This window comes from Coturnix japonica, chromosome 8 (assembly GCF_001577835.2).
Source record: "Coturnix japonica isolate 7356 chromosome 8, Coturnix japonica 2.1, whole genome shotgun sequence".
Lineage (NCBI taxonomy): Eukaryota > Metazoa > Chordata > Aves > Galliformes > Phasianidae > Coturnix > Coturnix japonica.
The window spans coordinates 18,924,335-18,949,329 of record NC_029523.1 but is presented as its reverse complement, the minus strand read 5'-3'; the positions used below and the strand labels follow the sequence as shown (position 1 = coordinate 18,949,329).

General features: G+C 41.4%; 1 protein-coding gene across 18 annotated transcripts in view; it reads right to left on the bottom strand.

The window, feature by feature from the left end:
- MAST2 (microtubule associated serine/threonine kinase 2) overlaps positions 1-24,995 on the bottom strand; it is a 175,805-nt gene that overhangs the window by 52,496 nt on the left and 98,314 nt on the right. For 17 of the 18 annotated variants that reach the window (XM_032446368.1, XM_032446372.1, XM_032446369.1 and 14 more), the window contains 2 exons: positions 6,026-6,117; positions 590-665 (listed from right to left, as the gene is read on the bottom strand). In XM_032446368.1, coding sequence (XP_032302259.1) covers positions 590-665; positions 6,026-6,117 — 168 coding nt within the window. Of the gene's footprint in view, positions 1-589; positions 666-6,025; positions 6,118-16,671; positions 16,799-24,995 lie in introns of those variants that run through there. The other variant, XM_032446383.1, reaches the window with a different exon arrangement.

The following is a 24,995-nucleotide window of genomic DNA, read 5'->3' as shown; positions in this document are numbered from 1 at the left end:
CTTCTTTTAGTAGTTCTTGTAGACTTGCGATTTCAATTATCAGCTGTCTTCCTTGTCAGAGCAATAACATATTCCTGACACCAATGCCCAAGACAGTAGAGAGAACTAAAAAGTTGCTACCACTCAGAAGGCACTGAATGAATGCAGAGTGCATGCCTGACTTCGGTATGTCTGTGTCTTTGTGCAGACATGGCAGAACAGAAGGGCAGACATACAAAGCACCTCCGTTACTCAGAGCGAAGAGGATCTAGGATTACCACTGAGACAGAGCTATTCTATTCACAACTTAGGCATTGTGACTAAATGGCTTGTTATCGCACATGGTCTACATGTCATCTTCCTGGGAGAAAACTGCCTCCTCCCCAGGCTGTATTTACGGCTTTATCAACTTTTGATCATTTCTATGTCTCAAAAGCACCTAATTCATTCTCAATGTTGCCAGGACCTAAACAAAAAGGGAATAAAATAGATTTGCAAACATCAGGGAAAGCAAAACATGACATAAAAATCTTGTAAACTATAGGCAACTTCTAAACTCAAGCACAAATTCTATTTGCTTGTCAATCCAGGTGAATGCATCCCGACTTACCTTCGGGCAGGAACAAAGGAAAAGTGAGCAGGTGCATTTGGAGAGAAGTTTCTAGGGCTGTCCAAAGGGCTGCCACCTGTTTGAGAGAGCAAACAAATTCAGTCACATTTCCAACAGAGAACTTCTCACTGTGCAGAAACACCTTTAATCCCAAGTTGTAACTGCAAATGACTGACAATACACTTTGTGCTCTTGATCACTTGAACATTAGTTTGCCAAAGAAATATGATTTGGCCAGAATCTTACCTCCTTTTAATTTAAGATGCACATAAAATTTACTGAGGGAAAAAAACCATGCCACAGGAACTGCATGTAATAAAAGGATTATAGACACACAGAAGATGCTCAAGTGAGAAAGTATTAACATTCATCCTAACCACCATCTCATCAAAAAAATACAATGAAAATGAAAGAGCCAGAGACTTCATACGCTGAAGAAAAAATAACATTAGATTTTCAATTGGCACAAGAGTATTTTTTCCCTGCTTTGTCATATGATGTTTAAGCATACAGTTGGTAAGCAGTGCTCTGCAAAGTCTTCAAAGAAAAAAGCAGCCACTTATGGAAGACCTTCGGAAAGCCAGAATCATTTACAGACTAACTGCAGAAACCTTTGAAATTCAGAAGATGAATTAGTAGCTTCATGTCAGCGAGTGTACTCTTTCTATCAGGCATATTCTTAAGTGGTTTGCTCTTTCAGATCCTTAATACAAGTACAAAAGAGAAACTACCCATAGTAAGCATATGCCAGCAGCAATTTCTCTGAGTAAACTAACATTAAAATGTGAGCAGGAAAACATACAGATACTGGACAAGCAATGCTCTGCAAGCTACCTGGTAATCAGAAAGGTCTTCAGATGTAGATCTCATATTAAAAAGTCATGTTAAAGGTGAGCATCAGCAATAGGCTAATCTCAAAATGTTACTCGTGTACCTTAAGTGTTATGTTGAGCAGAAAATGAAGACGAGCACTGTGCGCACTGGAAGATTTGCAGTCACTCCCACCTAACACACACACGCAGGTAGGAAAGGGGAGAGGAGAAGGAACTGACACTTCCACACCGTGATGATGTCCCAGAGCCGGGCAGCTCCATCTGGCCTACATGTGCACGGGGACAAGAGCAGCTGGCCGGGATTACAGCAGCCTCAGGCTGATCTGGTGTGTGCCAAGGGGTGATGGGAGAGCTGGGGAGGGAAGCATGATCCAGCACAATCTGCTTCACTGAAAATGAACTGAATTAAAAACAAAGGGTGTGGGCAACAAGCTTATTTTCCTGTGGGTCGGTTTTGGTTAGTGTTTTAATGCATTGTTATAACATATTAGTTAAGAACTAACGACAGCTCAGTGTAATTGTAATATGACACAATGCATGCCTTCACCCCAAACTGACTGCCACCAAACCCATTCCCAGTGTATCCTAGACAGCAAGGAGAGAAACACCAGAAATCAATAAGATGACAAATACTGGCACTTCACTTATTAAGCTTGCACTCACTTGGCTTCCTATGGGCACAGTGAAAAACCAGAGCCATCTTGCTGCTGGGCTAAGACTAGTTTTCACAGTCTAGATGGCACTGCAAGCTTACAAGAACAGTGAGAAAAGCTACAATAGCAACAAAATGACCAACTCAGTGTGCATAAGCGCATGTTCCAGCAGCAGCACGAGGCTGGGGTTGCCATGTATTTGCCAGCAGAACAAAAAGCTGAAAGAGCAGCTAAAATCAGGAGATGCGGCAGAATGAAGCCTGCAGGAAGCAATGCAGACATCCCAGCAAAGCAAAGGAGTCTGCCTGTCCTGGTAGAAGCCTGGGTGTTCACATACCCACCGCAGATCTGCTGCTTTTGCTGCCATCAAGATGATCTTTCTGAACAAAAAGCCTACTGCTGTTATAAACAGGCAGTGAACTGTCATCGTCTGTTTAATATCTTCATCAATCTTTTGTAAACTCTCCACATTATGATCAAAATAGGATTTCAGAGTAACTGAGCAAATTGGGTAATGACAGTTTTTAACATTTGAAATTAACTATGTGGGTGTTCGAAGTCTTCTGAGCCTGCACAATCTGGTACGGAGATACTATTAATTTTTAAGTAACAACTTTTTCGGATTTATATAGCATATTTCCTTCCAGACACTGGAATTTTAATTAGATCCCCTGTGAGTTGCTTCAAGTTTTAAAATGAAAAGCAATTAGTTTTTCTACTCAATTCAAGTCTGGGTGAAGCTTTTAAAACAACAACAGGGAGAAGGGGAATTACTACTCTCCCTAAAATTTCCCAGTACTGTTGCATCTGCTCTAGTTGAAGGAATTTTAATAAGAAAAGCCCTACTGCAATGGTCTCATTCAATGGCTGATCGAAACTCTATTTATTCTGTTAGCAAAGGTAAATTCCCCTGTTGCTCAGGGGTTATAGTTGGCTCCTTTTGAACCTGAAATGACTGTCTCAGGGGAGGCTGTTACGCAGAATGATTACCCATTAGGTAAATCAACGCAGTTACATCAATGTTAATAATTCAGGCATGAACTTTTACATTTCCTGGACACGTGGAGAAGGAGTTAGCTAAAGCACCTGCACATCTGCTGCCCCGAAACTAGGAAAACAGACCTTACAGGGAAGAGATAGGCAAAAGTCTCAGCTGCCACCTGCAAACATGATGACATCAGATAGGTTAGTAAGACCAAAAGCTTAAACTAGAACCTTTTTTTAATGCTTGTCCTGAGATTCTGAGAAATACGATAAATACAAAGGTTTTACTGTTGTGGCCATCTACATACGATATACTAATGCTATTTGCTGAATATTAACAGTAGCAGAACAGATCCTACTGCACGTCGCAGAACCTCCTGCATTCTAGTACATACCGATGTTAGGATGACTCCAAACACTTCAGCATCCCATGCACCACTCAGCTCAAAGTGAATGTCCTGGTTTCTATCTGGCATGCAAGCATCACACACACACAGTGCAAATGAACCACAGCTCTGATGATCAGGACAGGATCCAGAGCTGCACACAACAAACACTGCTCCCTCTGCACAAGTCTTCTTGATTGGCCACTGCATAGATCCACAGCTTTTGCCCTTGGATCCAAGGATCAAGAAACAGGAGCATCGTGAACTTTTGTATACCACTGATACACAAAAAAGAAGTAAACAGAAGGCTTAAAAATAATCTTTTCTTTCTTAATTTCTTCCCTTTTTTAAACCAGAAGGAGGAACTGAACTTAGAGCAAAAGAGCAGAATGACTGAATTTAGTACTACCATGCTGCCTGTGAGCAGCTCCCTCCATACATCATTACAGATGGGAACGGGGACAAGTGCATCCACTGTAACCCAGCAGCATGGGAAGCAGTTTACAGCAACATTAACTTCCCTCATCCACCTTCAAGAATCTCTCTGTTTCCTACTATAAAGATGACACTGCTTCTCTGACTGATCTTAAGCTTTTCATTGTAAGATATAGTCTAAGGGTAATGTATTAATCTGCCTTACAATGTGTACACTGTAATAGGTGCTAGATTAGAATAAAAACAATTCAAAGAAATACAAACATAGGGAAAGTGTGCGAACACCTTCCTCTGATCTGAAAGAAATACAAGGAAGATTTTCAAACCTGTCTTCCCAAAACTGCCATTCAGTCAAGATATGGGGGAGTAAATAAGAACAGTGACTTTCCCGTGACATTAACAAGCTGTAGCTGCTCAATAACAAGGCTCCATGTAATTTTGGAACAGGTTATTTCATAAAGTTTGAAAACTGAATTAGTGCACTTCAAATCCATTAGGAGCTATTGATTCAAAAATGTTTCCATGGCAGAGTTAAAAATTGTTCAGATTTACTTTCATCTTTAGACCTCTTAAGTATTACTTTTCCTCTCCATTTTGTAGGACATGAAATTGCCTAACATCCTATCTTGAAGCTGCTTTGTACATGTTCATTAGGAGGAAGGCCTGTGCTACTTCACAGCCGCCAACTTCGTACACACAACATACAGAAGAGAAACTCCTGCAGTTAATGCCATAAAGAACTCCATTTTCTGAGCAGAAACTTTTTAGAAAGCCTTCCTGACTTCCCTGCATGTTTGTCACTCCTTTCATTTGTGGAAGTGGTGCAGAATGGACATGAAGAGGAGCGTGTTCACAACACAAGAGGGATGGGAGAGGCTTCAGCTTTTCTTCGTGACTTACCAGTGTATGTGTCTGAACAAACAGATTCATCGATTCTGTTCAAATACTAAACAAATATCACAGCCTGTTCTCAAATTCACACCTCATATATGATATTTCTTAAGAAAATATTTGTGAATCTACTCTAAATTTCATCTGCTTCTGTCTCTTGAATAAATTACTTGACTCAGGTAAAACTCCTAAGCACGGTACTGGCAGGGAACTGAGACTGCCAGTAATTTATCTCCCTTTTCTCTGCTTGCAACTCTTGGACGTCACAAAGGATGTCCCTCTTAATAGTTTCAAATCCCATGTGCAACATTAGAACAAGAAATAGAAGCATTTGACAATTTCTGCTAAAGAAGGATGACATACCACTGATTAGCTACTCTACTTTTCCAGAGACTCACATTTCTAATAAAAGACTAGCCAGTAAAGCCTGAGACAACATCACAAACACTAAGACTAATTTTTCATTTGAAAGATGGGAGAGAAGAAAATCAAGAGAAAATACAGGTGTGAACATCTCTGCCTTTGTCTTCTGAGCAATGATCAGATCGGCATCTCATTGCAATCTGAAAAGCAAAGATGCTTCTTTCATATTCTGAGGACTGCTTTTTTTCTCCATCATTTTACTTAAATGCTTTCATAGCTGACATAGAATTTGTTAAATTCAACACACGTGTAGATTCTTAGAATAAAGTAAGGTGCACAACATAATTAAGCAGAGAATCCCTACCAAGAGGAATACCACATTTTACAAAGCTATCACTAGTATAATCACCCATAGGAGAGCCAAAGGGGTTTGGAGTGAAGTGGAATTCCTTCAGCAGATACAAGCTTTTGGTGCGGTACCAAACGTAACAAACAACATACATTTGACATACTTCATCTGAGTTATCTGAGATTCTAATGCAAAAAGAAAATAGCCTCTCTCCACACTTTGCTCTGACGACTAACAAGTGGCTGCCCATTTGCCTGGAAACAAGCATTTCACTGCCGCTGAAGTGATAAAACTGGCAGCAATGCATAAAGCAATTTTCAAATATCTCATGTTGCTTGAAGTAGCAGATCGAGACCGCAGATGGCACACTGATGTGGAATATCAACGTGTTTGGCAACGCAGCCCATGGCAGGGCTTTGGAACAACATGATCTTTGAGGTCCCCTCCAACCTAAGCCATTCTACAATTCTATGTTCAAACTTAATGCAACGAGCACCGACATTCTTCTCCATGATTCCCAGCACGGCAGCCCTCAGAGTTACCTGCATGTCCATGGAGGGGGGAATGCGGCCGTGGGAGAGTCGGGGATGTGCTGGACGTTACAATCAAACTCTTTCTGTTGCTTGTCCGACAGCTGGAAGAAAGAGATATAAACGATGAGGCAAAACCAGAGAAATCAGAGCACCTGAAGGCTGGTTCTGCAGAACAGCCTTTAGCTAAGGAGAAATAATCTCTCAGATTCAGGTCGATATTTCTTCTCGCACTCGATTTTGGTATTGACTGCTGGGAAGCAAACATATGGGACCAAAAAGTCAGCAATAGGTGTTTTAATGTGTTAGAAGCAGCACAAACCCTGCAATGCCCTTTAAAAACCATGCAAGGTAAACTTCCAACAGCCCTCTACCCAATTTAGCTCTAAAGGTGATGGAAGTAATCATAACGGGCAAGTGAAACATCCTCATTTCACACAGTCCTGAACAAAACCTACTGGATATTTAACCCCCTTGCTGTGGCATATAGGGATATACACAGTGCATGCACAACACAGACTAAGGCTGCCCAGCAGAGCTCCACGGTGGCTCCTGGGCCGACATCTGCCCCCATCCCGCCTGGAGCAGCCCCGATAAATGTGCTCAGTCTGCCAACAACTGCAACTTAATGCAGAACTGCTTTGCTGCCACAGGATACAGTGTATCTGACTGTTATTATTTGCAAGACCTTTTATTGTTATTCTATAGGAAACTGGAGAACTCAAAGCAGAAAAAAGCACAAGGGAACTGCCAACCATAATAAACAGTAATAAAGTTGAAGCGCCATTAACTGCTATTCAGGCTCTTTAGTGTACTTAAAGCATTCCTCAAAATTGTCCAACTGATTCCATACAATCTTCATTTACATTCATGTATTATTCAACAGCACTCCATCCAAAAACTGATTGCCATTGTGTACATCATACAGACAAACGAACGACCTGATGTTAAGAGGCTTAAAATCTCAGTTTATGGATTTTTTTTTAATGTGTTCAGTCTATTCCAGTAACTGTTGAAAAAAAAAAAACAACAAAAAAACAGAATACTCAGTTCCAACATTAGTAGCAGATAATCATTATGTTTACATCACGATGAAAATGTCTCACAACACCAAAGTGCTGAGTATTCTAATGTAACATAGATGACTATGTGAGATATAAAAAAGAACCTTGAGCATTTTAATGTAAACTACCATGCAAAAATTGCAGATCTTGCTCAGTATAAAACACTGATACCATGAGAAAAGAAAGCTCCATCCTCTGTGGCTGTATCCTTTCACTAAAAGGAGTTACTAAAACACTCGTGATCACAGCCCCGAGCGTTCTCTGGAAAGTTGGTATATTTAAATCACAGCATAATGGGGAATAAGAGCTGCCTCAGAGCTATTTAACTGCTGGCTGCATCTGCCAGACTGGACCAGGTTTTACAAACCCATTTTCTCTGCCATCATTGCAAAGAGGAGGACTCAGAGAGGGTTAAGTGGCTTGAGAGTAGAGCACAGCTGAGACCCATTAAAACAGGTCAGGTTTGCACCAATGCACCCAGGGGAGGAACGGCTTTTCAGCAGCCCAAGTTAGGAACAGAGTATTCTTTTTATACCCCCAAAATTTGGTTGCTTTCCATTTCGCTGGATCTCTCACCAGGGAAGGAGGAACATCACTGGGCCCCATTCAGCCATTTACGTGATCCACGTGTGCTGGCAATAAGGGAAAGCTCAGACATAAAGGCTAAGAACAGAACTTTCAATTTCTTGAATTCATGTTATATGATTGGAAAAAGACACATGCAGACACAAATGCACTCTCAACTGGTTGCGAATAGATCTCTGGATAGATACATTGATAGATATAACTTCTAAGAGAACTTGGAATCAATGAGAAATTACAGAAAAGCAGCAATAAAGCCCTCATAGTCATAACAATGAAGAAAACAAAAAGGGAGAAGTGGAGCTGTAGGTGCCCCTGTTTGTTGCAAGGGAGTTGGACCAGATGGCCTTCAAGGGTCCCTTCCAACTCAAACCATCCTCTGATGCAATGAAGAGATAACGTGCAGCCTCCAATTGGGCAGCAAAGCTCAGGAACTCACCACAACAGCATTTAAGCAACTTGTAATGAAGAATAGCTGAATATTAAAGAAGTAAAGCTAGCTTTAACCAGGAACTTGTGCCAAAGAAATTTGAGCGAGTCAATTTAAGTGCTGGCACAGTTCACATGAAGACAAAATGCTTTCCTGGAAGATGCACTCCAGCCAGACAGACAGGGCTCAGCACTGGGCTACACGGCCAATAATGAGGAGATCGTATTATTGAACTCTTACACTACATCACTGCTCATTACCGTTCATGAATTGTGCAAGCAACCCTCTAAAAATAATCCAATCTGCATAAAAAACAGGAATGGGAGAAAGTAGAAAGGGAAAAGGTTAACTATACAACTCAGAGTGTACTGACAAGAAAAAAAAAATGCAGTTCTGAATCAGCCCAGAGAGACTCTAAGCATCACTGTGTGTTTGTAAGCCAAAGCTTTCCTACTTTCATTACACGCAAGGTCCCCGACCCTCCTCCTCTCACAATTTGGTGTGGGTCTCATTAAGGGCTTTTCCCAGATCCCACTCCATAACTTGGAAAGAGCCAACCCCTGCTGCATGCCCTGCAGGGCCACTGCCAAACTGCGGGAACCTGCACCCCAGGGAAGCACAAGAGCTGCCTGATTTTATTCGGAACAAGCACAGCAAGAAGGGGAGTTTACATGGGGAGGGCTGAAACAATGCCTCTGCCATCACTGAGGAAATGGTGCTTCTACTATGTGTGAGCTGAGATCTCTCCCCGCAATAAAAATAACATTTGTTACGTGCAGTGGAGCGTTCCAAGATGTGTTCTTGAAACTGAACACTGCAGGACATCAGTCTGGTAACTGGACACTGGTTTTGGACCCACTGCAATGTGCTTGGCAGCCAGCAGCAACCTCGTGCTGTGTGAATGGCAATGCTAACCAGGGTGTGAGGGTACCTGTGAGCTGTGTACAACCCCAGCACACCTTGTCCCCAGCCAACAAACCTCCACCAAAAGGCAATTTGGGACCAATCTCCTGTAATAATACTGCAGTGCTGGTCCACTCCAGTGGTGGGGTGGCTGGGATTGGACTGACTGATCTTAGAGGTCTTCTCCAACCTCAGTGATTCTATGCCCACCTAACCAAATCTAACTAGATTTTCCTCTGACGTTACAGGAGTTTAGTTTCGGTTGATTTGATTTACAAAGACTTCTTTATGAGAAACAAAGATTTTGGAAATGAAAATAAGTATTTAAAATTTTTATTCACAATGGCAGAAAATTTACAAAATCCGAAATCTGCATGTCAATGAATGCAGCAGCTGCACAGCAATGTTAACTAGATGTGGAAGTTATCGCCTTTAATTATAGTAATTCAAGGATGGAAGCAATTTTGTAAGCTTTAGCACCACCAACAACAGGAATAATTAGTTCTCTAAAATAGATAACAATAAGTAAGCATCTGGTTCAACGAATTATTTTTTTCTACATTCAGAATGATTTAAATTTTTTTCATCCTAGAATAACTTGAAAAATCACATTATTATTCATGGTGGAGCTCTGGTTTGCAGATTCCTACAAAAACCACTTGTTTTCTCTTAAGGAAAAACCATTACACTCACTGAACATACAAAGGACAAAAGCACAGGGCCATCTTTAGATACCACAGATCCTCCATCACGACAGCAGGGGGGTTGAAACTAGATGATCATTGTGGTCATTTCAACCCATTCCACTCTATGATTCCCTCCTCCCTGTGTCATCTACAAGCTATTGCTGCCATGTATGTGCAGAAATGTTCACACCTCACCTCTGGAGTAGATTCCTTCCTGCTCACCTTGACAAGGAGCATGGAGGTACATGAGAGGATCAACTGCAAAGCATGGGCTGCACTTCAGTACAGATATCCAGAGAGAACATGGACAGGAAACATGCAGAACATCTGCCAGGATGGTACATTTCAGCCTGCTAAGCAAACATGGCAGCTGAAGGGAACATGGTGCTGAGCAATGGATGTAGACTGGTTCTTTTGTTTAAATAAAACTGGCATCTAAGTATTCTGGAATTAATGCATGAAAGTAGTTTTGTTTCACCTCAAACAAACTATTTTTTAGATATAACCTTCTAGTTCTTTATTTGTAGCTCAAATTTAAGAAATAATATAATTCATGTTAAGAAACTGTGAAGAAATAGCTGAAATTGCCAGTTAGTGTCTAATTTATGTTTAATTTGCCTAATATCCATGGTTGCTGTACACCTGCCTACACCGTGCTGTGCAGTCCAGGCCTTCTGCATTATTAACAACAGAGGAACACAGGAGCAACTGCAAAGCCAAGCAAAATGAAATGTCACAACTAATTACCATGACTGGCACAGCCATTCCCAACTAAATCAAACCACTCTATTCTGAAACATTCCTCCCTCACAAGTACATTTCAAAGCTATATCCATCCTTATGTGATGAGGAAAAAAAAATCTCTGATTACAGGAAGAGAGATGACAGAATAAAAACAGACAGTATTTAATGGGAGAAAACATACATGGACCTCCTCAAGCATTACTATCTCCCACTTCAGTTGTGCTATGCATTATGCTGCCGTGAAGTTACATCGCGAAGTGTGAAAGGATGATTTAACGAAAACTAAACATAACTGCATACTTTCATTTCCCGTTTCCACCAACTCTATTATTGAATGCTTCACCTAGCATGACTGCTTTTCAATGGGTGTCTCAGTTGTCACAGAAGATAGATTATCACATATTTTTTTTGCTTGCAAAAATTTGAGCAAACAAATTCAAGAATGAAATGACAAAGTGCATTTATAGTGTTTGAAAGCTTATTTTACCCTGTAACTTCAAGGATATACAGACGTAATAAAACAAACCCATTCTGAACATGGTCTCCAAAGATGCATCCTGAAAACAAAGTATATGAGCCAAAAATGAAAAGAAACCTTTCCCCAACAATTCTGAAGTCAGGGATTTAATAGCAATCTTCTTCACGAGGATATGAGCTGTCATCCAGTTGCTACATAGCACTCAACATGAACAGTTCTTTTTGGTTCAGAGCATTTCCTTCATTTAAGCATCAAAAGATGTTTGAAATTAGCTCTGTATCAGTTAATTGTAGTTTCAAACTGCAGAGTGACAATACATTACATATCTAATTTCAAAACGATTCCAATAGTACATTATTCTGGAAATAAACCCCATACCTGAGTGTCTCAGTGGCCTTTTCTATATAGAACACAGATTTACACACAACACTCTGGTTATGCTCTGCACATGTAAACACAGGCAGAGAGGTGCACTGAAACTGGAACCAGGAGTGATTTTTTACCATTTTCTGCTAGCCACAGAATAGAGGAAAATAGAAGAGAAGTGATTAAATCAAAAGGAGGTAGAAATAGAAGATGGAGGAGAAAACAAGTGAGAAGTATTCAAACTAAAAGGGGAAAATGTAGAACCTCCCCACAGGCCTCTTCTGCTACAGAACAGCTGGAAGAGTAGAGATGGAACGGTAGAGTTCATGCAGCCCTAGTAAAGCTGCAGAATTTAATACAGAAGCAATACACACAGCTTGATATGTTTGGCATATTCTATGTCTCCAAAACCAAAAGCAGATTTTAATACTCTTGGAATAAACTTGGGACTTTTCATTACTGAAGTGCTTATTATTCTAACTATACATCTGCTGTAAAAGGTATTGCTCTGCAGTCCTGGAAATAATAGCAAAAATTAAAAATAGGTCAGGCTATGGATTGGGAAAAACTATTCAGGGAATATCTGATAATTAGGTACAAGTGTAGAATCAAAATGCTTAAGAAGAGCTTTAGAAAAAAAACCAACAATGTAGTTTCATGGTGAGACGATGGTCAATACTAAGTGTTCTGCATCCAGCTGAGATTGTTTGCCTCCAAGAAGGTGTATGGTGATAGAAAATGGTGTATCATACAATGCCCTTCACAGTTTTTTAAATTAAGTCTGTTTTTTAAAAGAACATTTTGCCCGAAGGTGTTTTACAGTTTCTAGTTAATGTCAACATTCAACTGCCATTGAAGTAACAGGAATCCCAAGCATATCGGAGAGCATAGTGCTTGGTTTGCTCCTTATCCAGTCCTACAGAGAGCACACACATGGGCCTGCAGAGAGAAACACTACTGTGCATGTTAGAAGCCCCTCACAACTGGAAGCATCTACAGTGTTTAAATGCCAACACATCGAGTTGATCTCAAATTCACTCACACTGGCCTCTCCAGCCCTTCCCTAGAACGCTCTGTTACCACCGCAGACACAAGACTTGAGAAGCCAAGGGTGAGGCTCCCCACAACATTATGATGGCCCAGCCCCACTAAACGTCACTCTGCAGTGGTTGATCACCAGACACCAAGCTGACAGACACTGCATTTAAAATGCACTTGTCAGAGACAAACAACAGTTGAAGTAACCAGATGCACAGACACAGTGAGGATTCCTAAACCCAAACATGTCTACTTGAATTAACCACAAGCCCTGCACATTGCAGGCCAGGCGCGTGCCCACGTGCACTGCTCCTGTCAAGCTCTCTTTAGAAGGCCCGGCCCCCGACTGCCCACTGCCCCACTCAGAGCACCCCCTCTCTTCTGAAACCAGACTCTTGCTCCAACAGCCATTTTTTCATGTAAAATCTCATGTTATGTTCAGCCATCTCTCCATGAAGATCCCAGCAATTCATAAAATCATCAACAATCTGCATGTTGCTCAGTTTCCACTCTGCATAAGTTACGACTTGAAAAACTGGTTTGGCCTGGGCAATAGCCAGGTGGTTGTACAAGAGGGTTTCCACCAGAACAAATTGCTTCCCAGGCTCAAAACCTCAGCATTAACCCTATAGGACACTTTGGGTAGGAACGTCTTTCTCCTCCAAACACAGTCAGTGCTTTTGTCCCAAGGCTGAACTCCTAGCAAAAGTAATTGAAATGAAATTTCCTCTCTAATTAGGGGTGACAGTTGGAGGCCGTTTATTATACTGCACTAAGTAAAAATTGGACCTAAGTATTATCAAGTTTCCAGATCTTTCTCATCCTTCTAAACAGAGTGAAAACTTTTCTTACTTTTCCCATTTAAGCAAGGAAATGTATGGTGTGACAGCTGTCACTTCCAAGTTAATTATAGCACAAACACACATTTTTATACTTAACTTTATGTTACCATAACAGTAAGTATTCTGCTTTGCTTTCCTTCACAGGGGCAATGTATGTACAGAGGAGGCAGCATCCTCCTGACACACACAGCCTTTAGTGTCAATCAGCATCAAAAGACACTGAGTGCAGCTCCCCACCAAACAGAACACAAGAGCACACCTAGAAAGTACCCATGATGTGCTCTGGGCACCCGAGTATACCCCAATCACTGCCACATACCCAGCAAAACAAAACGTGGTTTCTTCTGTTTTTGTGGATATTTAAACCTTTGAAAATCAGCACATGGCCACTTGCACAATGTCACACTGCTGTTACTGCACAACTCAGAGTATGCCCAAGAGAAGTCAAGCCCAAAGCATGAGAAACAAAAGGACTGAAAAACGAAGACGTTTAATTTAAGTATGTCAAAATTACTCTTAATCTCTCCACAATTCAAATCCAACAGGCGATGTCTCATTACAGCCCTATGACAATACTGCTCCACGTGTGCTTTGTACCAAGAAATTCCCTTATTTATTCCACAGCTTAGAATTATAAATATTTATACAGAACCAGTTAGACAGGTACATCTGATTTATGTTTCTGTCACCCCTCCCATGACAAACTCCTCAGTGTTGCTCTTGACTTCTCCTATCCTTCCGGGAATACGCTGAAGAAGAAATGGCCCCATCCCCTGACCAGAGGAGCAGATGGCTCACTTTCCCAGTGCCATTAGTGGTGCCGAGAAGCCCCCAGCTGCACCAGAGAGCTCATTTCAGCATAATGCATCACAGAGGAAGAGCTCTGCACAACATCCTAATGCAGAGAGGCCATATGGGAGCAGAGCCCTGTAGGATGTTTAGTAGGGATCAGACGCCGTCGTTATAGAGATGTGTGTCACAGCACAGTGGTCAGAATGCTGCCAGTGGCCCAGAAATCAGAGCACACAAACCACCATTAATGCAATGAGACTGTATGCAAAAGTTTTCCACAAGGATCATGGGGAAATTTTGACAAATATCTCATACTGCAAAATATTCTCTGGAGCCAACAATTCCAACTCCATTTAATAAACTTATATTGCAATAACACCTTGTAAAAAATAACAGATGAGCTAAATAGTACTAAACATTACACTCTGAAAGGGAAGCAGTGAAAACAGAAATATCTTAATCCATTTGATAATATACTTCACTCAAAGTGCAGAGGTGTCATGATGCTGAGAATGCTGGCACCCAGGGACGCCCTGGTGCTGTCGTTGCAAGGACTAAGATGTGCAATGGCTCATCACACAGCCAGCTACTGCTAGGAGTAGTAGTGTGCAAGCATGTCCCTGGGACCAATGCCCCAACACAAATCCCAGCACAACATGATGTCAGATGAACCAACAACGCACATCACAATAACCCAACCTGTCTGCCCATGTCCCCCATGACAGCAGTCCCTAAGCAGGGCAGGCTGCCAGCAGAGCATGGCAGAAGGTGATATTCCCAGCTAACTGTCACACGTGCTCAAATATTTTATTTCCAGGGTTGACTGAAGACTGTGGCTTCTGTGCTGCGCAAAACAGGATTTCTACTGCCCAGCCTGATGCAGCTGGGACATCTCATACAACTGTTTGATCACTTTCAAATGTCTAATATTAATTTACCTGGTTAAATCAATAGAAAGTACTCTCTTTTCCATTAAGATGTGCAACAGATTTACAGGCCAGTTCCTTTCTTTTTTCATCAAATACTAACAAATAAATGGGATTGTAAATTTCAAGTGGGGATACTTGTTAGTATCCCCAAAATTGTGTCAGTCCTTGATGACCAATTTCAAATTCAAAATGACACACTGACAAGGCATTAAAACATAAACATACCTCATTCAGGCTGTGCAAATACACCACAGACACCTGTTCTGCACAGAAGTCCATGACTGTTGAACCTGCACAAAGAAGCCAACCTTTTTGCACGCAGAATACAGTTCTGAATGGAGTGAGCTTCACGAAAATCACGTTCTGCAACCAGGAGGGATAAGGCTGCTCCAGTTGCAGTGGTCTCACAGAGGCGATGCTCGTACAGAGCTGTGATCTCCCTCACCCACATCAATCCAGCTTGGCATGGAAGCCTGCCTCATCCTTTGCAAACAGACACAGGGCAGTAATTTACATCCTCTTCCTCTTCAGAGTCAAGCTCAAGAAACGTATATGGAAGTAATGAGCATTACCTCCAACACTTCTGTTCCTCCTTCAGACTCCTACTGACACCGCTCCATGAGTCTGAAAGGCAGACCAACCAACAACTGGAAACTCAAGGAGCTGTTTTTCTTCTTGGAAAAATAAAAAAGCAATAAGGCTTGTATTTGTTAATAAAATTTCTAATGCAACTCTTTGTGACCAAAATCTAAATTTCATTTTTTAAAGCAAAATCTTTCTTTGTTCCCAGTAGAATTTCTAAAAATCACCATTAGCACAGAAACAAACTGATACAATTTAAACTGCAAAAACAGAATCAGGAAACAGAGTAAACCCTCTGCTCCTCATTCAATATGTTTCTATGTTGGAGTTACAAAATAGATTAATTTCATTTATGGCGGCTCGTGAACAAAATTCACCCCAAAATCAAGTCAAAGCTTATATTCCTAATCTTTACTTTAACAGCCAGTCAACCAATGAAAAATTCCAATGCTCATGGCAGCTGTTTACTAATAAACCCAAATACATTGTGTTGGTCAGGATTTGCACCTACCTCACTCACCAAGCCCACTCCCCCAGTAAGTTTTTGGGCTGCACGCGTTGATGTCCACAGAACACCTGATGAGCAATAATTACGTCGCTATTTCCCAGTCTGGAAGGGACACCGATGTACTGCATCAGAGCTGATGCCAGCTATTAGTGCACAGAATTCAATGGGATTTTTAACCAAAACCCGAAGAGCAACGCGTGACTAAAAGCACTCATCCTATTTACTACTACAGTAACATATTAACATCTCCAAGAAAAAAAAAACACACACACAGAACTAACAAGGATGATTTAAAATTTAAGGTGATGGATATCCCTAAGAAAATCATGTACTATACGTCAAAACATTTGCAAGCCCTGCCCAGTGCTGCCTATAACATCATAATACTGTTTTGCTACTTTGAGTACTGAGGCAGCTTGTTCTCAGTAAGGCATCAATCCATCATTTCATAGAAACAAACCCACATCACACTCACATACTACAAGAAGCGAGGAACGATGCATTTAAATAAATATCTATAAAAAGAACAGACCGTGGATCTGAACGGCATGATTTTTACAATGAATACAGCTACAAATCATTAAGAAACTACACCTAACGTACAAGGAACATGATTTAACCTGTTCATAAAGGAAGAAAGCAAGTCTAAACAGCATTAAAACAAGTAGCTTGGAAAAAACATCATAAGAATTACTCGCAAAATCCTTAGATTACCTTTTGGATCGTCTCAACATGCTGGTAGCAGGCAGAGAGAAATTGGACAGCACAGTCCAAAAGGAGTCAGACATGATCTTTAAAAGCTTTCATTGCTGGGAAAATACAGCACAATCAAGCCACTAGCAATAAATAAGGAACTAAATAATACCAGTGACAGAGCCAATGCAAATTCCCTGTAGACCTTGCAAGCTGTTCCATTAATGCGAGACAGGCAGGCAGGCGTGCATGCTGCTGCTCCCACCGCCTCCATCCCTGCCTGCCGCTCTCTACCTTAGGAGGCAGTGCAAAATGAGATATTTATTCCCTTCCCATCATGTACACTTTAGAACCGGAGCTGCTTGTATACACAACAAACATCGTTTATATACATCTCTCCCTGTTCATCCAATTGCAATCAAAACATTTTCAAGCAAAGCCACAAGCAGGGATCTATCGGTAATGCTGAATAACACGCTGCTTCTAGGCTGTGGCTGCACAGACAGCACCACTCACTGCCGACTTTGGGGTTTTATTTTGAAATGGAGGCCCTTCTGCTTTGTAACAAGGAGAGGGGCTTTTTACTTATTTTTTTTTTTTAATTAATCTTCCATCTTCAGATGAGCCCTACGTTTTGTCTTTAAAAGCCCCAAGTGGATTTTAAATAAATAAATAAATAAATAAATAAAAAGTAAGCCACCCACCCACCCATGTACACGTCAGGCACCAGCAAAGCACAACTCCCGGTGCCACCAAACAGCTCAGCCAGCTGAATTTCAACAGCAAGGAGAGGGGAACCATGAGTGATGCACATAGGAGGTTTCTCACACGCACCCCTGCACAGCAGCCACAGGTTCACATTGTCCCCTTCGTGCCTGTCCAAGCTCCCTGCCATGTTTTTGCTTTTTCCAGGGGCTACACAAAACCTCACTGTATCTGCTGTGCTTTTTGTTTGTTTTTTTCATTTCAATATGCAATCTATTTTCTTTCTGTTGTGGCTTTTTTAAGCACTTCTGCCAATAGGAAAGCTAATGATGTTCTCATATTTCAGCCTTCTTGAGTGGCTTTTTATCACAGACATGAGGAAGATGACAATCAACAGCTGGCACTGCCTTCCGTGCACAATGCACCCCTTAAAAACACATGGAAACGGCTGGGAGGAAGGAATCCCAGTAGGCTCCCATTAACTTTCCACATAATTGCATGAAAGAATTAAATGACCTTCCTAACTCTCCCCATAAAAATACACAGGCTTTAACACACACATTTATCAAAAATCACACCATCAGACTCAGCAAAGCATCCCCTTCCATCCGAGCTTCAAAACACAAAATGCAACTTTGTGTGCTGCAGAAAGCTGAGCTACGTCCAACATGGCCACCCCTTCCAGCCTGCTTAGACACCTGCATCAAAAGGATCTCCATCACCTTCTACTTCGATTTCATTTAGAGTGCAACCAGATAAAGCTCTGCTCCTATTTGCTGCTGATCAGAAAGAAGAATCACAATTTATGGATCATCGAATCATTAAGGTGGAAAAAGACCTCTAAGATCATCTAACCCAAGCCCAGCCCATCCCACCATGTCCCTCAGAGCCACAACCACTTGTGACCCTGCCACTCTCTGAGCAGCCTGTGCAAGTGCGTCACCACTCCAAGAAATAACAAGTCTAGAATCCAAAGAATGGCATCACAGCATTATACTCAGGGTACCACGTGACCTTCCAACTCCAAACCTGTTTTCTAAAAGGTTTACAAATAGTCAGATTCACACCATCAGCTGAAATGTGAATTGAAATTCCCAAGCAATCATGGAGACAAAAAGCTCTTCGTTAACCAACAAAGTAGACCTGACAGCAAAAAAGAAATTCCAGACTGTGTACAGATAGCAAATAAACTGAAACAAGCTGAATCCACCCAGATTCACACTTTTTGTGTCTTTTTCTCCAAAAAGTGGCTGAAAAAACAGCAGCTGAAGACATACCACTCTACATTTGTAAAAATTCCCTACAGAAAAGGCACAAAAAGGAGAAGCCATTTTAGGAGAATACACTCCATGGACACCAATAGCAGCATCAACCAACTGAAGCTCTGCCCACCTCTGTGTTTGGGGGGCACCCAGAGCCGCCCAGCTGGGCAGGTTTAATGGCAGCAGTGATGCCATCCACACTGTTCTGCAGAGCCCACAAATTGCAAAAAGCACTTTGGAAATTAAATATCTTGGTTCGCAAAGAGCAGGGATTCCTTTAACACTTCTTGTCCCTGCTTTTCACAACAATAAAAAGCCTCACCTTGCAAATCGGCATCAGGAAAGCATGCATTCTGGGACAGCTCCCAAGCAGTTAATACAGAGAGGTTCAGAACAGTCTGAACAGTACAGGTATGCAGTGATGAGTGCTGATGGGTGCTGATGATATGCATTGTTCTTACTAGAGTAGCAGAGCACAACTATCAAAACCTTTCAAAAATATGTCCTAACCTGTATCTATTACAGTGTCAACATTTGGAGAATGCACTCTAGCAATAAAAATAAATTAAAAGCCTAAGTATTTGCTAACGACAAATGAAATCCTTCTAAGTGACTATATTATTGTCTCTGTATAAGCAAGACATTTTGCAGAAGTGAATGTAGAGACTACTCCCTGGTTCAAAATCACAGCCTTCTGCACATCACAAAGCACGCCAACAAAAATACCACAAACACAAACATGTTACCAGATGAGCTTTCTACTTCATTTAACTCATAAATGAGATAATATGTCTTAGTGAATTCCCAAACATGAGCTATTCCCAGCCTGAAGAAAAAGCCTTCCTTATAAAATACTCCCACTTGCCATTCAGGGTGATCATTTTCCATTCATCTCCTTCACCCAATTCATACCCAAATTATTCTCAGTAAAGATCAGAGGTTCAGCAGCTCCTGCAGTGCTGGAGTGCTTCCCTGCTGACCACATCAGTCACCTCGAGGGCCCTCCTGACACAGAATCCATTGGATATCGCACGTCAAAGACTGCCCCAATTTCTCACCTTGCCCATTACCTGAGCAGGCCACAAATTAAGCCTGATATTAAATGGGATTACAATTAGGCAAACGGTCCATGTGAAACCCATTACTTCCCAGGCTTGTTTCATAGCAACCGTAATTTCTGACTCACAGACCTTAAATTCACATAGAATAAGACCATCTCAACTGTCCTTGTAAAAGTAAGCTGAACTTAACCAAGAAGATCACTGCTGTCATGTTAAAAAAGCATTGTAGAAGTCAAACCTTTTGTGACTGGACAGACTTTAGGTGGACTATTCATCAGCAAAAGGTTCCCACAGCATTTCTTCGCCGAATTTCTAAAGTATTTCAAATAGAATGAAACTTGAGGTATCCAAAATTTCAAGAGAAAGTAACTTGAGCCATGAAGTAAAGGAAAACCTACCTAATTATTCAATCACTCAAACAGTTACATTGTATTAAGTGTCCCATCAATGAGTGGTACTCTCACAGTTGACATTTTGGAATACCTCAAATACACAAATCAGGCACTAGGGATATCTAGAAATTAAAACTGTTTTCCTAGTAAAAGCTGGATTGTTTGGAGGCATCAAAAATGGAAGATATGCTCTATTCGATTTGATTTTAAACTGTAAATGGTACACTTAGCAAGAGAAGAAAAGCACTGCAACTAATATTAATTAGCACAAATAAAACTGATGAAGATCTGGAGAGATAATGCTGGGTATCGCTAACAGTGCTGCCAAAACTGTGCAAGACGAAATAACTCCAGTGGAAAACGTTGAACTTTCAGTGTGAAGAAAGGAAAGGAATTCTTCCTATATACCTCTAAAAATATTAAAATGAATTAAAACCAAAAACAGCAAACAAACAAAAAACAACAACAACAACAAAAAAAAAGGAGCACAGTTCCTTTAAACGGAAAAAAAGAAATCCATGGAAGACGTGCTGAGCTATTTGGGGCATCATTATTATTTGAAGAGTGACCTACCAAGCGCCGAGCAAGCTGCCATCTCGAGCCATGTAAGCAGCAATCTGACAGAGGACACGAAGCTGGGTAAGTCTTTAGGGCTCACATCTCTATTGTTACTCACTAGCTTATACAGTCTCCCCTTCCTTCATTTGTTGGCATAAACCAGCCAGGCTCCGTGCACCCCAACTACAACCCAATACAGAACCAAAGATCCACACCCAATTTTAAGCACTAGCTTCATACAGAAGGACTCCAAAGGACCTACACTGCTCAAAATTTAACCAACCAGGTTTCCTGGGATGAAGAATAACCAAACTGCTCTCTGATGTGCATTTCCCATGCAGATAACAGCCTCCATTAGTTTAGATAATGATTCAAAGGATCAGAAACATTTGCTGAGCTGCAGCAGAATTAACTATAAGGCATTGCATGCTCATATACCAGAATAAAAGCTGCCAGCTTCTCATGTAACTTTAATCTGGTGCTGTTACTGAACTAACTGGGGTTGTCATCATAGTGAATAGCATGAAATGCTAGCTAATGCACTGCAGTGTCCCAGCACAGCAGCAGCCCCGTTAAAGCATTGTTAAAGATTGATAATAAAGACATATTGCTAAAACACAAACTTAATTGTGCCCCAAATTCTACAAATATTTATTCCAATTCTCTCTTTGGATTTCTATTAACAAAAATACCACCTCCAAGTTTGGTAGCATTCCATACACTATTATTGCACTAGCAAGGTATTGGCTATTGTAATACAACATTCATTTAATGTGATTTCCAGCTCACCAAATTGACGATTGGGCTCAAATGCCATGGAAAGGTCAATTAGTCCATTTAAATACATTACCAGAACTAACATTCTTTTCCTAGGCTGTTTTCTTCATGTATGATTCAAATGTCAGTTATCTTATTTAATCAAATGCACCCTCAACATGCAATTCAAATGCCATAAGAAACGAGGAGTCGTTTAGAAAATAACAATACTGAGCATTGGTTTTGAAAATCTCATTTCATTTTTAGACAGAAACCTCCTCATGTTTTATCCAAAACCTTCTTGAAGACACTTGGTGACCGCTGTGTGAGAGCAGAGCACCTCTCAGTGCTGCTCTGACCTCCAAACCCTCCTGCAAAGATTTTCCCTCCTCTCCACCAGCCAAAACTCAGTCGAAAGAAAACATAAATTGAGCCTCCTGTTGCCACTGTGGCATTTTATCATCTTAATCGTGAATAATTTATCACAATGCACTTAAAAGATGCACTTAAAACATTTATTTCTAACCTGTAAGACTCTGTTACTGAATTAACCACGCAACAGTATTTGCAAACAGGAACCAGAATCATTAAGGATGGAAAAGACCTCTAAGATCACCAAATCCAGCCACCAATCCATCACATCGTGCCCAGGCATCTTCATGTCAGCCCCTCCACTAAGCAGCTCAGCACCAACGTCTTTCCCCATTCTCTGCAGACTCCTCCAGCACTGGTTCCCTGCCCAACAGGGTCTTGTATATATCCCAGTAACACACAGTCCTTGACAGATGTTGCCATAAACCATCCCAACAAGATCTCAGCAAAGCACATTTGTAAAGCAGGTGTTGCTGTCTTATATTTTATGGGGAAATCACAGTATAGAATTGAAAGGACAAATTAAGAGAAAAAGCAGCAACAAAGGTACTTTGTGCTGTGCTGGGATGGAAGGGTGAAGAACTACCAGTGGTTGGTTACAACCAGAGAGAACACACAACCAAGGTAAGTGAAAGAAGCAAATGGCAAAAAAGATGGGAAACAACACAGCTACTTAAGCGGGTGAATCAGACAGATTTTATTACTCAAGACCACAGCCATCGGCTTCCAGTACCAAACAGAGCTACCATCATTTACACAAGAGCCCAACGTGTAACGCTCATCCTGCAGCTCCACGTCAAATCACAGAATCATTAAGGTTGGAAAAGACCCATAAGATCATCCAGTCCAACGCATCACCCACACCCACAAACCACATCCACAAAGGACGAAGACCAGCACAGCACGGCTGGCAGCCAGCCTGAAGGAGAGCTGCTGCTTTGGGCAGCACATCCTGCAGTAGCAAATCAAGCCCGAACTCCCAAGGCAGTGCTACCACCTGATTTGTCTCTGGGTTTAGTTCCACCTATCTGTCCCGACCTGCATGTTCAGCGCCAGCACTTCCACCCTGCAGCTCATTTCCTCGCCGCTTGTTTAACACACTGAGGCTCAAAGGGTAAGGATATTGTAAAGCCCTCGCATTTACCATGGCTTTTCTGAGACAAAAGGCTTATTTTGTAGGATGCTGGCTAGGAAGAGTTACTCTGGGAGCAAGGGGAATGCTAATGCAGCCAACAGACTAAGAGGATGAATTTTACATTTTCAAGCATAAATTCTTAATGAAGTTAGAGCATGGGATAAGAATAGACTTTACAAAATAAGCCACGGTGCAGATGATACATGAGAAATCAAAACCATGCGAGGGAACATAATGAGTGCTGGTATTAAAAAAAAAGGATACAAAGTTCAGCCAGTTCTAAGGCAGAATCACATCTTAATTTGGCCATGAATTTTTAACAGAAATCGGTCCCTATTTTAGTTATTCTGAATCTTCACAGCAAAAGCTTAGCTTTAATCTGAAAGTCTGGGAAAGCAGTGATAACGTATCATCAACCAGCAGGCAAACAAACTACTCCAGGTCGTGAGCCTCCGAGAAACACACAGCGTGCAAGGCAGATGAACACAAGAACAAGCATGGAACGCTGATTTCTGTATAATTACAGATCGGTTCATCTCTGTAAGCTGCTTTACAGTAACTCTGGGGAACCCACAAAGGTGATATATTAGTAAAAGGACACTTCTTAAAATGTACATCATATTTAGAACCTCTGATATACATTTATGGATACGGGTATGTAAAAATTACAGTAAATAGTGCCATACTTGTCAGAAGTCTGGAGCCCTGAGACAGATTTAAAAACTTACAATAAATTTGTCTAGAGTTGATTCCTTACTTGGAAATAAAGTACAGAATAGACAGATATGGAACTCAATGCTTTAATACCTAAAATTTCGCAACTCTAGATTTTATTATGCTGTACTGCAGCACGTTACAAAATGGCATAAACAAATGATACAATTAGCAAAAAATACAGCAAAAATATACGAGTACCGCTGAGACACTCTTAAACATAGCATCCCCTCCCCCAACCAACTTTAGAATATCTCAGATAGAAGGAAAAACAAAAATAGAGCTAAAAAGTCTCTCCATCTCACATTTCCTTGCTTTCTCCCCTGGTTTTGTCCAGCAGAGCTGTGCTGTGCAGACCTGGTAGACAAAAGAAGATAAACACCTTCTGGACTTCTGACACAGATGTAGGCTTCTGTGTTACCTACAAAAATGAAACTATAAAGAAACCCAAATAATAATAATTTCAGCTCTTCGAATATAGTTACACAACACACAAACTACGGAACAGATAGCAGCGATCACACCCGTAAATGAGCACCACCTGCTTGTCCACAGAATGCACCTTCTGCAGAGCAAACATGGCTTGCGAAATCATAAAGCCAAGTCGTTCCCAGCAGCGGTCACTTACAGCAGCAGGATGCACAAAGTGGACCGCGGTGTCCTGCGGTGCAGCCCGCAGCTGCCCTTACTCCTCACCAGGAGGGAGAAGTTGCAGAAGCGACAGGTCCCGGTGCTGCGCTCCATGGCGGTGCCAGGAGGCTGCGCATGGACTGATGCTGCAGGCTGGGGCACGTCCCCAGGGCAGCTCCTCCATGCCAAGGGTGCAGCTGCAACCAACTCCATTTTGTCCAAACGAATCGCAAGTTCTCTGCCAGTGAAATGCTGACACTTGTGACTTACAGGAATGCTTCCACTATATGTTTGTGTTGATTCACGTGGAAAATTGGGTGATTTTCTAAAAGAACCCAACTACTACTTCCATAACTTCTCCTTTTTCTTTCTTTTTTCATGCAAACAAACCCCTCCTCCTACCCAGAGAGGTGTCACCGCTCTGATGCTCTCCTGACCATGGGTCAGTGACATCCCTGCCCCAGGGATGGGCTCCAAAGGAAGGTGAGGGCAGGGGATGAAGGAACACGAAGCACACAGAGCTCTTTCACCACTGCAAAGATTACGGTTCGAAGATTTTATTTTAGAACCTTAATAATTCATACTGACAGTGTAATGTAAACTAGGCTAGAAGATTGCACTCTCAAGTACCACACCAGGGATTGAATGACAGAAGAATAAACACTGGCCAGAGAAGCAAATTTTTTGGAGATATATGAGAACCTGGCAGACAAAGATAAACATATTTTAGAGGAAAAAACACCAACAGGAAAAAAGAGAG